The 19,101-nt window shown below is 32.1% G+C and overlaps 1 protein-coding gene across 1 annotated transcript; it reads left to right on the top strand.

Annotated features, from left to right (window-relative positions):
• The first annotated feature begins 464 nt into the window (after nucleotides 1–464).
• Nucleotides 465–4,622, top strand: LOC138340498 (uncharacterized). Its single transcript, XM_069292224.1, has 9 exons — nucleotides 465–887; nucleotides 951–1,034; nucleotides 1,207–1,425; nucleotides 2,153–2,230; nucleotides 2,696–2,776; nucleotides 2,863–3,076; nucleotides 3,399–3,498; nucleotides 4,033–4,165; nucleotides 4,245–4,622. The coding sequence occupies exons 1-9, from the start codon at nucleotides 465–467 to the stop codon at nucleotides 4,620–4,622; spliced, it is 1,710 nt and encodes a 569-aa protein (XP_069148325.1).
• Nucleotides 4,623–19,101: the final 14,479 nt, after the last annotated feature.

The following is a 19,101-nucleotide window of genomic DNA, read 5'->3' as shown; positions in this document are numbered from 1 at the left end:
ATGTATTTTTGTAGTTCATAATTTTATTGTATTTTTGATATACATAGAATAGGAATTGTATATTGTATTCTGTATTACATATGTATATATCCATAAATTCATTTCGTATTCTATTTTTTTTGTGTTAGTTATGTTAATGTACCACATATTTGTAACCATATGTGTTTTTTTTTTGTATGTTGTTGTAACTGTGTTGATTTTTTATTTAATCATGTTTTTTTGTTATGTTATTTTAGTATTATTTCATTTTTTAGAATTCAATATGCCAGGGGACTTCTTATGCTTGCAAAAAGCTACCAAAAAATGCACCCCACATTCATTGTATAGTAAATCATGACATTAAATTCAAGTTGACTGACAATCTTACACCGGAGCAGTATAATTATTTTTGTGAGAGTACGTATTTTAGTTAGTATATGAAAATCAGAAAATGTGTTGGGCAAGGTCAAATTCACAGGTGATGTATGTCAGTAGAAGTAGAAGCTAGTAGTAATCAGGCTCTTGCAATCAAAGTAAATGGAGTTATTTTAAAGTTCACAATTAGGATGTTTGCGCTTATTACTGGATTAAACTGTGTTGGTGTTGTAGAGGATTTCAAGTTTAACACAGAAGAACCTAACCGACTTATTGTTCAGTACTTTGGTGGTAATGAGATCATACGTAAATCTGATTTGTTCGATAGGTTCAATGGTAAAGTTTGGGTTGACAATGATGATGATGCGATTAAGTTTGCAATATTATATTTCGTTCATATGTTTGTGCATTCTGGCGAGAAGAGATCATTGCGAATTCCTAGAATTCATTTTGATTTAGTTGAAAGTGGTCGGTATATGCATTATCCTTGGGGCAGAAAAATATTTGAGTGGTTGCTACAGAGTATCAACAAGGTTTTGACTACTGATGGTCAATATTATAGAATATGTGGTATGCCTGTTGTCCTTCAAATATAGATATACGAGTGCATGGGTAAGCGTCAGACGAATTTTGCACGAAAAATCAGTGATCGTAACCCCCGTGTTCTAAACTGGAAAACAGTATGAGCAAAACCCTGATTCAAAACCTTGATGAAAGACACATTCAATGATGGTAATAGAGAGGTATGGTATATAATTCATGAAATTGTACCCTTGTAATTGTATTAATTCGATGTATATCTTTTAGTATGTTAATTATTCTGTTTACTATCGTTTTCAAATTAAATGGAAGAATGTTGTCCCTTCTCTGATGGAAATTGTTGTTCTACAATTGCCTCCTGAAGGTGTTGAAAAATCAACTGAAGGTGTTCAAACAGAGCCACATTGTGATATTGATGAACACGTACTTTCTGGACAGAATTCAGATGTTGATTTTGTCAATCCATCTCCACCTTCAATGAAGGTTACAGGTAAAAGAAAAAAGGGGCAATCAGTATCACCTGCTAAAAGGGTACGAAAAAAGGACTCAAATATCACAGATCAAATGGAATGGAATGAACAGATCGAACCAATAGCGAACCGGAATGTGGAAAAAGTTGCAATTAGAAAAGTTGTGCGGAAGAAAAATAAATTGTGTTCTAAGAAGAAAACACTCGCACTTGTGTGCCAACAAAGGATTCCCAAATACTATCTGTAAGTGTGTCTCATGAACAATTAATGAGGAATGAACTCTCTGAGTTACGAAAGGAGGTATATACTGTTTATACTTATGTTTTTTCAATATATTTATTCAAATTATTGCAATCTGTAAAATTTAATCATATTGTAACTGTTTCAGGTTAGAGAAGTGTTTAAAGACATACGGAAGTTGATAAATGATAATTTTAATATCATTATGTCTACTTTGAGGTTATACAATATGCTAAATTTTTATGTTTAAATTTATTTTTATTCTTTTGAATTCGAATTCTATGTTGTAATTTAATATTTACAGGGAAAAAAAAACAATGACAATGCTGGTCAAGGATCACAACCTTTTACAAGTCCAATTTTATCAGAAAATTAAAATCAGGTAGACACAACTCATTTTGAAAATAATAGTTTATTCGATTTGTATTCTGTATACTGCAATATATATGTCTAATATTAATTTTTTTCCTATATTTGTAAGTACTTTGTTTCTTTATTCATAGTGATTAAATATATGTTGATTGTTTTTATATCAAATATATTTTCAGAACAACATAAATAATCACACTGCTGCTAAAGGACGACAACATTTTGCAAGTCCAATTGCATCAGAAAATCAAAATCAGGTAGAGACATCTTATTTTTAAAATAAAGATTAGTATTTTTGTATTCTGTATTTCTTACTATGTTTATGTTTAATATTAATTTGTATTTTACATGTCGTTAATATTGTATTTCAATATAAATATTTTTATATATATATATATATATATGTTGACTATTTTTGTATCTACATGGATTGAATGGTCTTTTTGATGATGAGAAGTCGGAGTGTGATGAAAGCTCAAATGATGGCAGCAAGGAAGTTTTTCAAGTATGTTCATTATAAATTTTGTATTTTAGATGGTTTGATATTTTTTTTATTCAATCTCTTTTTTTTAAAGGATCATTCAATTTTTGAAAATTCAAATCTGGGAGACATACCCGATATTGTTGGGGGTGCTAATTAACAAGTATGTTGGTTAACTCTCCATATTTATGTAGTGCAGATGGGAATATTGTTTATAATTAACATTTTTATATTTTTAAAGGTTGATTGTGACAATTCCCCTATGCGTAATCTGATCAATGTAGATGCTGGTTTTAGTTCGTCTAAATCAATAATCCCAAGTGTATGTTTTTCTACTTATCTAAACTAATTACTTTTGTTCTTATTAGTATAATTTGCATTAGAATAATTTTTTTTTATTAACTACAGATACCTCAACCATCATTTGTATTTGACAAACTCAAAAAAATAAGGTCACTTGTTTTTGAAAGTCAACATGACTTTACAGATCAAGATGACAATGATGAAGAGGATCAGTTCATATTTCCTACCCCTATTCAATCTATTGTTACCATGGAAGGGTCACCACAATCACAGTTTGAGTTGGATGATTCTCTAATGCCAAGTCTCAGTGACATAAAAAGTATTTGTGTTACTAACAATACCATTAATGCAGAACAGAGCATTATCATGCACATTCAAACCACAAGCAATGACAACTCAAATATTCAAAAACAGGCTAGCAAGGATTGTCTAAAACAAAAAAAGTCATGTTCACACACCATTAACTGCGCATAGGATTAGACGTCCAGGACCTTTCAATACATCCCCATATATGACATCGTTCGGCTCATCTGCAGGTATAAAGACATAACAAATTTTAATGTATTTTAAATCTGATTTTTATATGTTTATTCTAATTTTTGTTTATGGTATGTTATTTTTTAATTTAACATTTATATCAGGTACTTCATCAGTGCAACCAATTATTTTTGAACTGAAACACCCGTCCATCTTTGATCTTATTTCTGGCAATCGTGATATCATTATGTGGGATGCACATCGGTCATAGATTTGCGAAGGTATTTTTGCAAAACATGAGAACAAGTAAGTATGTACTACGCATAATAATATAAAAAAATTGTATGATGTAATATGTATTCTAAATTTTTTTAGTATATGATATGTTTTTTTTGTATTCATGATTATTATTTTTTGAGGCTGTTTTGCATAATCAGTTATTAATCTGATTCATTTTTTAATGTATTCTAAACATGTTAGTGTATTTTCAATTAATCAACTTATTGAATGCTAATGTATGTTGTTTTATAAATTGATTGAAACAACTCATATATTTTTCGTTGATCCTTTTAAAATTATGTATTGTAATAACAATCCAAATCTTTATTTGTTGTTATGCATGTTACTCTAAATTCTGGTGCATATTTTCACAAATACATTAGATACCTATATAATTTCTATGTTTCTATGAATACCTTTTATTATTTGTGTACCTTTTATTTTTTGTGTATTTCTTTAGACGTCATATAACTACTGTGTACATATTGTATACCTTTTATTTTTTGTGTATTTCTTTAGATGTCATGATCAGGATCGATACAAGAAGGGTAAAGCACTCATTCCTGTCCCATTTGACTTTGGTGTTGATATTGTAGACAATAAAAATTGGTTCTACAATTTGTACTCAAAAAGACAATTGTTGAATGACTTAGTAAGTAATAACTGTAGTTATTTAGTTATTCTTCGTTGTTTTATTGTTATCTAATGATTATTTATTTTTTATTTTTCAGCATATCAATGTTATATTTTATTATTTGAGAAAGAAAGCAAAGTATGATGTGGACAACAGGTATAAATACACAACTGTGGATTGTGTGTTTACGTCCAAAATTTCATCAATTTGGAAGAAGTATGAAGATTTAGATAGTGATGTCTGGTGCGCTGATGAAGAGCATTTTATAGGTGATTACATTAGAGGGTATAAAGTTCATGCCGACATTCCGTGGCATTTGGTGGATCACGTATTTATCCCTGTAAATGTAAAGGAAAATTTTTATTGGGTCTTGGCAGTACTCTCTGTTAATGATAGACGTGTATACGTTTATGATTCTTATAGAGCGACAGGTCATGATGCAACAATCAGGAAAGAGGTTACCAAGTTGGCTTAACTCATTCCGCTTAAGTTGACTATGTATGATTATTACAAGAACAGAGGCTTAGATAGATCTGTTAGTCAAGAAGAGAATGAGTTATTTGATATAGTTTTCATAGACAACATACCTCAACAGACCGATGGTAACTTGTAAGTTGTATTAATTCAGTTAGTCAATTTTAATTTTATTTTGTATTTAAATTTTAATTTTGTATTCTCATGTGTTATTCAGGGATTGTGGTATCTATATGCTTGTTTTTGCCGAGTGGCTGTCTTACTGTCAAGGAAATCCAAGTGGTACATTTGACGTAATGTTTTTAAGGTCAAAATATGCAACACTTCTTTGGAATTATGCTAAGCAAAAGCAAGACAACGGAGCCATTAGTGAATCTGAGGCACCCCCTAGGCATGCAATACCTCAATCTGTTCGTGTTGTGTCTGCTCCAATTGAAATACAGTAGTTGTGCGTTTGTTGAAGATACTTCTTCGTGTTTTAAAACTAGTTAATTTATGTTTCTTAAACTTTTATGTTGCTTTATAATTTGCATACTTATCATTTTGATTAACTTTTATGTAGCAGATAATTCTGCATACTTATCATTTTGATTAATTTTTGTTTAGCAGTTTATTCTGCATACTTTTCATTTTGAATTTATGCATATATATTATGTTAGTTGATTCCATGTGTTGTATTTTTGTATGCTGTATTCATCGTTGTTGTATTACATCATTCATTAAGTCACTTACTTGTAGTTGTATTGTTTATATTAAAATATCATTTATTTTCAAATGTGCTCACATTAGTTGTATTATATAGTGTCAAATATATTTGTTTATGAACATTAAATCACAGTTTCTCAAGTCATATTTTTTAGTCTTATTGCATATACATATACATATTGAAGAACTGGTTATTATATTTTGTATGTTGTATTCATAGTTGTAAAATTGTTGTATTACATTATTCATTAAGTCACATTACTTGTAGTTGTATTGTTTTGTATTAACATATAATTTATTTTTAAATGTGGTCACATTAGTTGTATTATATAGTGTCAAATATATTTGTTTATGAACATTAAAACACAGTTTCTCAAATCATATTTTAGTCTTATTGCATATACATATACATATTGAAGAGCTCAGCTTATTAATATATAGTGTGATAGGCACTAATATGGAGTGATCTAACAAACGGCTTTTATTAGTATACAAGTAAATACGCGCAAACGAACATATTTTGATAAAATATTATCCATTGAACATTATGAAAACATCAATTACAAGGATAAACGATTTGTACGAACACATGTAAATTTATTTTTCTAAACAAATTCAAACATATCTAACTATTTAGTTCGTGGTCCATTCCTGCATGATGGTCTATTATGTCCCTTTTGACCACAAGTACTACAAGAATTCTTGTTCTTCTTTCCATATAGCTCACTGTACGTCTTATCACGAAGCTTTTTTGGTGGCCTACCAGGTAGTTTTTTGAACTTTGGAGGCTTAACTATTTCATTCTCTACATATGCAGGCACATTCCAATCTTTTCGATCAGGTAATGATTTATTGGATTAGCATATGTAACAAGTAATGTATTTGGCTTGTAAAGGTCAGAACAATACGGTTCAGGATCAAGAAATTTCTTTTTCAAAACAGCCCAAGCGTGCGAACATGGTATTTCATCCACTTGAAATCTCCTACATGTGCAAGTTTTCTTTTCAAGACAAACAATAATGTTTCCCCTTCATGACGAACACTGTGCACATAATTACTTGTCGCAACTACCTATTATACAAAGTTAGAAGGAAGTTAAATCATACAAGTTATATAATCTTTAATTTTTACTGAATTAAATACAAAATACAACAATTTTAAGGAAGCATAAATATACCGTCATACGCAGTGAAAGTTCTTCATTTTCAGCGAGCATTTCTTGTGCTTTACCATAAAGTGTTGTGAATGTATTAGAAGCAGATGTATGGTTTTTGAAATTCCATCGACCAAACATTTGTCTAATTTCCTCAAGAAAATCATATATAGGTAATTCTCTTGCTTCCACAAGGCATGCATTTATGCATTCAGCTATGTTTGATGTCATCACAGTGCCTCGATCAACTGGTGCATACACTCTTGCCCATTTGTCATAACCAGCCAATTTCAAATAATTCTTCACCCTAATATTAACATGTTCTACTTTTTTCATCAGTTCATTAAATTCAGAAAGTTTGTATGCCTTTTTCATTGCATAAAACACTTCTGAAAGACTGTCATGTGACTTTTTGTAAAGTGTCTTCACGTTTTTTCAAAGATGAAACGTGCAAGCATAATGTGGTATATTGTATATCCTCGAAACTGCTTTTATAATACTCTCGTTTCTGTCGGATACAACACACATTTTATCCTTTAAACCATGAGCTTCTCTAAACTGTTCAAAAAACCAAGTCCAAAATGCATCATTTTTCGATTCAATAACACCGTATGCTAGGGGCAATATATTTCCTGAACATATGCAATGCAAACATTAGGATACATATTGTCAAATACAACAAATACATGTTTAATGAATATAATACTGTGAGTAATTCTTTATAAAAATATAAATATCTAATAGTTACCTGCTCCATCCAATGTGCTTGCAGACACAAATGTGCCATTATAAGTCCCCCTGAGATGGCTGCGTCTACTACAACTGCTCGAATTACAAAAGAAAATAAACAAAATAAATTAAGACATGATATTATATGGAATAATTAATATAACAACAAAAGCTAAAATATATTTAAATACAAAATACCTTACTAAACTTGATCTTTTTGTCTTCCACTGAAATCTATTATCAATGGCATATTTCATCATCACAGCTTTCAAAGTACGTTTATTCTTATAAACTTGATCCTCAATGACTTCTTTATGATTCATATTGAAGATAATAGAATTACTTAACTCATCACTGATTAATGGTGCACTAATAACTATTGTTTGGTTATCAGTTGTACTTCTTCCGTTTATCATACACATGCCAATATCTTCTTCATAATGATTTCTACAATTTATGTCACGATAATTCACAAATACAGTTACACAAATGGGATACTTTGCGAATTCTCGAACTTCTTTCTTTAATGAGACATATACCCTCATTTCCATATCGTTGTGTATCTCCAAAGGTGCAATGCTAACTTCTATTTTATACTTAAATTTCATTCTGTTATACCTCAAATCTACTCCAATCTGATTAGCAACTTGATCAACTAAATCTTTATATGATGCATACTCTTTAATCATAATAGCCTCAGTTGTGTAATCAACATAGTAGTTATCTTCAGTCCAATGTCCAGAATGCTTTATTATAAAAGCATATAAAGAATACAAAACATTAAAGTTACCATCGTAATTCAAATAAAAGATTTGAACATTATTATTTGTCTAAACAATTGATGCATCAAATAAGTATTCTGTTGGATATACGATTTCGTATACTAAAGTTAAAAAAATGACTTCAAATCAGAATACTATTATATTAAAAAAACGCAACAAATCACAATCAAATACAAAAAATATAACGGTTAATTAACTAAAACATACTTGAATTTTGACTTTTCGTTTTTGTTTATTTTCCAAAAAAATCGTTTACCCAATTTATTTGACAAAACAATAAAATCGCAATAATTTTTTTCCGGATGAACATCATGAATAATGGCCAGACATATCATCAAGATTTGAAAAAATTGTAACTGATGTAGAGAGTTTTAAGCATCTGTTACTTTTTATAATTTTTCTCTCCCCTAAAAGCTCTAGTTTGTCCTATAAATTAGGTATTCTTTTTAATTAAACAAAATAATTAAAATATAACTAAAATACATAATAATGTAACATTTTGACATTATCACTAAATATTGAAAGTGTTGACACTATACCCTATTAAATACTAAAATAATGACATTTTAAAAAATTTCCCATAAAATAAATTATTAATTAAAATTAAATGATATAACTATAGTTTCATTAAATTCTATACTATTTCATTGTAATATGTATCAAACAATTTGTCATTCGCCTCTTTCCTTAGAAATTTTGCTCGTCACTTTCCTGATCACGCTCGCCACTCTCTCTCACTCTCGCATCTCTCACTTTATACAAACACAAAATGTTTAAATTATGTTTGTGTTTGTATAAAGCGAGAGAAAATTGTATATACATGTACAAATACATATCTTTTCTTTCGTTTCACTCTCCAAATATTTCGTTTGCCACTCTCCTGATCATGTTCGACACTCTCTCTTGCTCCTTTCACTTTATACAAACACAAATATATAAATTGTGTGTGTAGAAAGTGAGAGAAAACTGTATATATAAATACAAATACATATATATTTTCGTTCTTTACACTTATAATTATACAATATAAATTTTCCTCTATTCAGTTCCTTTTATCTTTCTCTCTTTCTCACTTTATACAAATACAAATTAGACAAAATAAAATTCTTTCATATTTGTATACAAATTACAAATATATAGTTATACAAATATAATTTTTTTTTGTTTGATATGCTCTTTTAGTCCATTTGGATTGCTGCTGGTAGAAATTTTGGGCTATGACCCAAATTTAATTTAATTTAGAAAATAAACGGCAAAACAAAATTGACACTATGTGTCAGAAATTACAAAGGTGATTTTAATTAGCCAACAGGATGAGATTAAACACTGAAATAAGAATAATTAACAGTAAGAAATCCACTCGATGTTATCACTTTGTTTGGATGGTTGATACGTATTGTTTCATAATATATTTATTATATTGTTTGGGGGTAAAGGTTTGTTATATTCGTTAGTTTTGTCATTTAAATTGATATACCCTTCGTCAAATTTGTTTGGATTTTGCAATAATTTTCTTACTATAATTAGACTTACTTTTCTCTGGAAAGAAAGCCAAAACACAATCATAATTATTTTTACTTCTCCTTAAAGGAAAGTATAATTATCTTTTATATTTGATTATTATTTCTTTGGAGTAAAAGTTTGAAATTCTACAAATTGAATAATATCTCTTCTCATATCATGAGCACAAGAGCATCCATAATGTAATCGTTAATAATTATATTATGAGAAGATGTTCTCTTTATAATTCGAATATATATTCCTATTAGCATTATCTATCGTATTGTAGATTGAAGACTTATAGAAGTCATTTTAGAGATGTTATATATAAATATACATACCTGAATCAGAGAGAAAATTGATTAAGATAAAAGATAATCTTGATCAATTTAAGAATGTCTCAATTGATTACAGATCGTACGATGTATTGTAAAATGAGAAATAATTGATCAACTTTTAAGATCAATCTTATTTCAATTCTCTTTAAGTATCCTTTTCACAAGGGTGAAAATATCCTTTTATCAAAGGCGGAGTTAGGTGGGGGTTCATGGATTCTGACGAACCCACTAGCTTTTTCATAGATCTTATATTTATATTATAAAATTAAATAAAATGTATGTATATTAACATGTGAATCCCTAATAAAATTAATTTAAAACCCCCTAAACTCTTAACCTTAATTCCGTCTCTGCCTTTTTTAAAATGTACAAATCATCCGTTTATAACCTTTAACAAATACTTTAGTAAAATATTCAAGTAATACATTCAATAAATACAATTGAGGTTGTCAAATTTAAATTATTCATGCTCATTAAGTATTAGGGATATTTCAAAGATCTTTCTTCATACTTATCTTCCTTATACTCATCTTTCTTATAATTTATAACATTACACTTGACTCTCTTATTTTGAATTTTTGTTAATAATTCAATGAACTTATTAGTTATTATAAAAATTATGATATGACTAATTTTCCCTTTTTAACATATCCTAATTTATAAATAAGCATTTTTTTTAAAAAATTACTATAAAATAAATATTCTCATCTTCCATTAACCAATTCAGCTAAACTTGTTTTAGAGTTGATGCCACCAATTTGTTTGACTAATTTTATTGAAAATGGAGATTTTTTATAGGATTAAATCATAAATATCTCTAGATTATGATTGAAATTATAAAGACTCGTCTAAACTTAAGTAGGGTCCTATTACCCCTTTAAATTAGCTTTTTCATATTTTTGTACATCAATTGTACTGACATGACACCTTCAGCCGCCCAAGTTGGTTGTGTTTGTACACATGCGTTTGTCACATGTGTAAATATTTTTTTTTAATTTTCTAAAAATATTCTTTGTATTTTTTTTAAAAAAAATATTCATTTTTTCTTTGTCTTGTATTTAAATTAAGTCAATACACATTTTTTGGTCTTGCATCCAAACTGATTTATTGATTTTATTTACTCCTTTTATTTTCTTTGTTTTACCTTTTGATTTGATTTCAAATTTAATTTCAAATGTCTTGTATTTAGAATAAGTTAATTTTGAACAGATATTAAAATAAAGGAAGAAAATCAAATAAAACATAAAAAATACAATGTTAAAATTAAAGGACACTTTTTTATTCCATTTTTAAATGCACATAATTTTTTTAAAAATAATTAAAAGTGAAAAGATAAGAAATTAATGAAAGGAAAAAAATAAAAGTTTAAAGTAAGAAAGAAACTAAAAATAAATAATTTACAAAAAAGAAATTAAATAATGATGTGTGTAAGTTTTAATATCAACAAGTATGTGTACTAACTACGAAGAAGGTATAAGTACCCCTAGATTATTATTGAAACTTCAGAGACACACAGTAACTAAACTAAGGTGTTATTACCCTCTGAACTCATTTTTTTGTAATTTTGTACACCTTTTGACTTATGTGGCACATCCTGTGACTCCACGCAGTTGAGCCGCGTGGAAATTTTTGGATGTCACGTAAACCAAAAAAGTATATAAAGTTACAAAAAGAAAATGAGTTCAAGTGGTAATAGAACCTTAGTTCAGTTAAGGGGTGTCTGAGATTTAGGTCATAGTATAAGGAGGTAATTCTACCTTTTGGGAGAAGGCACCAGTACCCCCTAGACTATGACCGACATTCCATGGACACACCATAACTAAACTAAGGTTTATTACCCCCGAACCCATTTCTTTTGTATTTTGTACTCCTTTTGGCTTACGTGACACACTCCGTAATTTTACGCAATTAAGGCGCGTGAGAGATATTTGACATATCACGCCTGCACAAAAGGTGCACAAAAATACGGAAAAAATGAGTTTGGGAGGATAATAGGACTTTAGTTAAGTTTAGTTATCTCTGAGATTTCGATCATAGTCTAGGAGGAGTACTTATGTCTAATCCCCTAAATTTCAATTATCGTCTAGAGGTACTTGTGTCTTATCCCAATTTTATATCAAATGTTGGAACTTAAAAAAGTAGAAACTCAATTTCATATCAAGTGGAATGCAAACAATTTTAATTTTTTTTTGGTTAAGAGAGGACATTAATATTAACTATATAGAAAAAAGACATAAAGACACCATCAAAGTTGTCCAGTATTTGTATAAAGACACTTTAATTTTCAAAGTGTCCTATCACCCCACAGAACTATTTAATATCTTTGTAAATGGGTCATTTTGACTCATTCCTTAGTCTATGTAATCGTGCGTGTTGCTCACTCGCTATGACAAAATTCAACTCGACCCGACCCTATTCTTTCAAGAAAAGTCATCTTCTCCTTTGGGGTGGGGCGGGCATGTTGGTGTTCGGAGTGGATGGAGGAATAAATTAAACGGAAAGATATCAACATTTTTGGGGAAAGGAGGAGGAGGAAGTGTCGATTGGAGGTGGTTTTGTCACCGGAAAAAATGGCAAGCTTGGAGTCTCATCCAGAATTCAACTAGTTTATTATTGGCTACTGAATTTTTTTTAACATAGTAGCTTTTGCTTTTCGTGGTCTTACTCAATTTGTATTCTTTTTTTTTTTCAAAATTGAATCTCCATTACTCTTTTCACTAATAGATCATCATATAACAAATTTAAGTAAATAACACTAAAATCTGACAGTACTTGGACCCCAACAGTTCAGATCTATAACTTTACTCAACGTCTCTTCCGTTTTCCTCAACTTCTCGCCGGAGAAGACGCCGTCGAGAATCTCCGAGCCGAGGTATTTGTAGAAGCAATTAAATTGGATTTGGCATAGCGATTAATCGATCTTAAAGCATAATTTCATCTGGCAAATCCTTGATCTTTTAATGCTTCTACTGCTCCAATACTTGCTGCTACGATTCAGGCCGATCCCTTTGTTGCTGGTGCATTCATTATTTTTGGGAAAACTAACAAAATCTCCGTGTTTTTGCTGATTGATTCATTACTCAATTTGTATTCAATTAATGGTGATTGATGTAATTGAGTTTAACATTTGTTGAACATGAATGGAGAATCAATGGAAAGTCCCCTTTTCTTCCATCCAAGGAAAATAACGGGACAATCCTAATTGCAAAATAGAGTGATTCCAATACTCAAATGGTCATTCAACTACTCTATTTTAATGATTAAGGACGACGTAAGATGATAAAGTCATCAAACCAACATTGATTTTGCTATGGAAAAATTGAAAAAATAGGGCTACCAACTACTATTTTGGGATTAAATGTGGAGAAGATGACATAAATTAATCAAATAATTAATAGTAAAGAAAAAAATGACACGTGGCACGTTTAAACTGGTTCATGACAGTGAAAACATTGCATGACGCGCTTTATGTGTGTGATAACAACCTACACGAGGGAATGAGTCAAAAGGACCCATTTACAAAGATATAAAATAGTTATGTGGGGTGATAGAACACTTTGAAAGTTAAGGTGTCTTTATGCAAATACAGAATAACTTTGACGATGCTTTTACGTCTTTTCTCTAACTATATACAATAATTATCATTGCAAACCATGAATAATACCCTTGGCATCACATTAAAATTATAAACTAGATACAAGGGGGTTAGTAGTTATCCCCGCAAAGCTATAACAAATTAATATATACTTTGTTCTAGTTGTTTATACTATTATAAGTGATTTTACAATGAATTACATAAAATTATAAAATCCTATAAACAAGATGCCGTTTCAATGGAAGATTGAAAAACATCGATTATCAAGGAATCAAAAACTAGTACATTAAAAAGGAAACTTTTTTAGATTATAATTATTTATATTGATGATTAAGAAGTGAAATAAATCATTATCAAAAACTCAAAACAAAGGAGACAAGTGTAATATCGTAAATAATAAGAAAACTAAGTGTTATAAGTCAAAAAAATATGCCAAGTATTATATTAAAACTTCAATTATTTAAGTAACTAATGTAAATTCTCCAATTCACTTTTGACTACTCATGCATTGTATAGTACCAACTAGTCGTATTAATTAAGTAATAATTGACCATAATTTGTTAAAAGACTAATCCGATAGATAGGTAGAATGAAAAAAAATTATATATATATATATATATATATATATATATATATAAAATAGTAAACTGAGCTATAATAATTTATTATATTAAAGGTGTCGAAAATATGTTATTTTATCAATTTGTATATCATTTTACTTGTATATACGATTTTTTTTCCCGACAAAGACATGTACCTCTGTCACGACCCAAAACGAGCCGCGAGTGGCACCCACACTTATTCTCCTAGGTGAGCGAACCAACAAATCTAAACCCCAACATTTACCAGTAAATCAATTATGAGTAGTAAAAATAATGCGGAAGATCCAAAACTTATTAATGTAATCAATTAAATAAACTTCTAAAGTTTAATATTTATTAATCCCAAAATCTGAAAGTCATCACATCAAGAACATCTATCCTCAAATTTCTAAATCTAAGAGTATTTAAGAAGCTAAAATAAGTAAAAAAAAATGGTCCATGTCCGAACTTCAAAGACATCAAGACGGAAGGGAGAGAATCCAGTCCGAGCTAGGAATAATAGCTCACCCTGAAATCTGATGTGCTGGAGACTGGCTAGAGTTGAGGGCGAGTCGAAGTCGATGGTGCACTTGCTATACTCCACAAAACAACAAGAAGAAAATACAAGTAGGGGTCAGTACAAGGAACACGTACTGAGTAGGTATCATCGGCCAACTCAAAATAGAAAGCAATATATACTGAATAATAATATAAAATCAACCACAATACTTAACAGGTAACAAGCAACAAGTATAAGAACCATTGGCAACCACACCAAGCACACCTATAAGGGCTCAAGCCTCCACACTATACTCATTTGGGAAATAGGTTCTTCAAATTTGAGCATATTAACCTAATTGAAGATTCCTTCTCTTTATTATTATCGTGGCAGAACGTGACACTCCGGTCCCATATACCGTGTCAAAACGTGACACTCTGATCCCCTAATACGTGTTGGAACGTGACACTCTGATCCAATATTACCGTGTCGAAACGTGACACTCTGATCCATTATTACCGTGTCGGAACGTGACACTCCGATCCATTTATCTCATTATTTTATTTCATCAAGTCTTCTTTATGTCAAGGCGTCATCTTAATAGAGAGGATTTAAGATTGAAGGTTCAACAATCTCATCATTCTAACCAACCACAACTGTACAATCAAAACATACAATCACACAATCAAGTACATAGAAGACTTTACAATACCATCCAACACATATCGATCGCTATTTAGAGTTTATCTATCACATAGAAATAAACCATAACCTACCTACACCGAAGAATCGTGATCAAGCAAGCTACCTCCTCAATGCCTTTGAACCTTTTCAATCTGAAGTCTAGGTCACTTGCTTTCTTCTTCGTTCTCTCTTGCTCGCTCGTTCTCCCTTTCTGTTCTTTTTATTTTTCTTCTGCAGATTCTTTTTCTTTTACCCTAATTACCATATAATCCATTATGATAAAAGTAACCCACTATTTATTTCCCTATTATCTTCTTTAACCCCCAAGTAAATAAATTATTGAACTTACCCCACTAATTTCATACTTATAATCATGAATAGTCCAAAACACCCATTTAAATTTTAGCGGAAATTCAACTCATGGTGGAGTTACGTAACTTGTGACGGTCCGTAGTATCTATGACGGTCCGTCCTGCAGGTCCGTCACAAAGTTCAGAGAGTTAAATACAATAGTGAGGTTACACAACTTATGACAGTCCGTCGTATCTACGACGGTCCGTGCTGCAGTTCCGTCCTGAAGTTCAGAGAGTCGATCCCAGTACCCAGATTTCAGAGTTGAAGTGTTTTGGAACGAAGACCCTCAACGGACCGTCGTGCCTATGACGATTCGTCCTACCTGTTATCAAGGGTAATGAGGAGAGCAGCAGAAGAAATTACACAAGTATGGGACGACGGAGTCCATCACGGTCCGTCGTGACCATGATGGTCTGTCGCGTGATCCGTCGACCCAGTCAATTTTTATCAAAAATAGTTCTATTGCTCGAACCGACTAAACAAGTTGTTACAATAGATGCCAACTTACCCATCGTTCGTCCTCGAACGATCACAGGAAGAAAAGCAAGGGCGAGAAAGAGTACCTGAATCTGTAAAAAGATGTGGATATCTTTCTTGCATATCAGCCTCATTCTCCCAAGTGGACTCTTCAACTAGCCGATTCTTCCACTGAACCTTGATATATGCAATCTCCTTTGATCTCAACTTGCGGACCTCTCTATCTAAAATAGTAATAGGCTCTTCCTCATAAGACAAATTCTCATCAAGAAGAACTGAGTCCCAACGAATAATGTAGTTTCCATCCCCATGGTATTTTTTCAGCATAGACACATGAAATACCGGGTGCACTCCTGAGAGTCCTGGAGGCAATGCCAATTCATAAGTCACCTCCCCCACGCGCTTCAGAACTTCAAATGGACCAATATACCTCGGACTAAGCTTACCTCGCTTCCCAAACCGCATCACCCCTTTCATGGGTGAAACCTTCAGCAAGACTTGTTCACCCTCCATAAAATCCAAGTCCCTAACCTTTCGATCTGCATATTCTTTCTGCCTGTTCTGAGCTTCTAGAAGCTTCTCCTGAATGAATTTTACTTTATCTAACGATTCCCTCAAAATATCGGTACCCCATGGTCTCACCTCAAATGCATCAAACCAACCAATGGGAGACCTACATATCCTCCCATACAGTGCCTCAAATGGGGCCATATCAATACTTGAGTGATAGCTATTATTGTATGAAAACTCTGCTAAGGGTAAGAAGTTACCCCAATGACCACCAAATTCTATCACACATGCACGAAGCATATCCTCCAACACCTGATCGTTCGCTCAGACTGACCATCGGTCTGAGGGTGAAATGCAATACTAAGATCCAACCTAGTACCTAATTCAGCATGCAATGTTCTCCAAAATTTAGAAGTAAATTACGCACCTCTATCTGATATGATGGAAAGTGGAACTCCATGCAATCGAACAATTTCTGAGATATAGAGTTTGGCTAACTTCTCTGCATTGTAAGTCACCTTGACCGGAATGAAGTGAGCAGACTTAGTTAATCTGTCAACAATTACCCAAATAGAATCAAACTTACCCAATGTCTTTGGAAGACTAACCACAAAATCCATTGCAATTCTTTCCCATTTCTATTCAGGAATGGGCATTTTATGAAGAGTTCCTCTGGGCCTCTGGTGTTCATACTTTTCCTGCTGACAATTCAGGCATTGGGCAACAAAATCAACAATGTCACGCTTCATTCTACTCCACCAAAAATGTTGCTTTAGGTCACGATACATCTTGGTTGCACTAGGATGTATAGAATACCTTGAACTATTAGCTTTTGTAAGAATAGTGTGAATCAAATTATCAACACGGGGCACACATACCCTTTCCTTAATTCTCAAAACGCCTTCCTCATCAATTATTGCCTCTTTAGACTCTCCTCGTAATACCTTATCTCGAATTCGGCTCAGCTTCTCATCAGTAAATTGTTTTCCCTTAATCTTGTCAAGAAAAGAAGATCTTGCCTCTACACAGGCCAAAAATCCTCCCTTCTCTAGTACTTCCAGCCTCATAAAGTCATTAGCCAGAGTCTGAACCTCTCTAGCCAATGGGCGTCTAGAAACCTGTAAGTGGGCTAGACTTCCCATGCTCCCTGCTTTTCTACTTAAAGAATCTGCCACAACATTAGATTTTCCTGGGTGATACAAAATAGTAATATCACAGTCCTTCACTAGTTCTATCCACCTCCTCTGCCTCAAATTCAAATCTTTATGAGTTAAGACATACTGTAAACTACGATGGTCTGTATAAACTTCACACTTGACCCCATATAGATAATGTCTCCATTGCTTTAATGCAAACACAATTGCAGCCAACTCCAAATCATGGGTCGGATAGTTACGTTCATGCACTTTTAATTGCCTCGAAGCATAAGCAATTACATTCCTCTCCTGCATTAGCACTGCACCCAAACCAGAATAAGATGCATCACATTAAACAATGAAATTCTTACCTTCCACTGGCAAGGTAAGAATTGGTGCAGTAGTCAACAAGGTCTTGAGGTTCTGAAAGCTTTCTTCACATTCGTCCGACTATACAAATGGAACATTCTGCTTAGTCAAATTTGTCAATTGGCAAGCAACAGAAGAAAATCCCTTGACAAATCGACGGTAGTATCTAGCTAAACCAACAAAGCTCCTTACCTCTGTAACATTAGTAGGTCTTACCCAACTCGTCACTGCTTCAATCTTAGAAGGATCCACCATTACTCCATCCTTAGAAACCACGTTCCCCATGAAGGACACTGAATCTAGCCAAAACTCACACTTGGAGAATTTGGCATAAAGCCTTTTCTCCCTCAAAAACTCCAATACTACTCTCAAATGCTCCTCATGTTCTTTTCTGCTCTTTGAGTATATCAGTATATCATCAATAAATACAATAACAAAGAGATCCAGATATGGCTTAAAAATCCCGTTCATCAGGCTCATGAACGCAGCAGGGGCATTCGTAAGCCCAAAAGACATTACTAAGAATTCATAATGCCCATACCTGGTTCGAAAAGCAATCTTTGGCACATCTGCTGCCCGTATTTTCAATTGATGATAACCAGATCTCAAATCAATTTTTGAGAAGGTACAAGCACCTTGTAACTGATCGAATAAATCATCAATGCGAGGAATAGGATACTTGTTCTTAATAGTTACCTTATTCAGTTGCCTGTAGTCTATGCACATCCGAAAACTTCCATCCTTCTTCTTCACAAATAAAAGAGGGCCACCCCAAGGGGATACACTTGGTCTAATAAAACCTTTACCTAACAACTCCTGAAGTTGGGCCTTTAACTCCCTTAAATCAGCTGGAGCCATTTTATAAGGGGGTATGGAAATGGGGCGAGTACCCGGCTCCAGATCAATACAAAAATCAATATCCCTTTCTGGTGGCATACCAGGAAGGTCTGCAGGAAACACATCCAGAAACTCAAGGACTATCGAGATAGACTCCATCGAAGGCACTTGGGAAGTATCATCCCTGAGATGTGCCAAGAAAGCTAAACAACCCTTACTAACCATCCTCTT

The sequence above is a fragment of the Solanum lycopersicum genome, chromosome 12 (assembly GCF_036512215.1).
Source record: "Solanum lycopersicum chromosome 12, SLM_r2.1".
Classification (NCBI taxonomy): domain Eukaryota; kingdom Viridiplantae; phylum Streptophyta; class Magnoliopsida; order Solanales; family Solanaceae; genus Solanum; species Solanum lycopersicum.
Note: the sequence above shows the minus strand (reverse complement) of the source record. Positions and strands in the feature narration are given on the sequence as shown.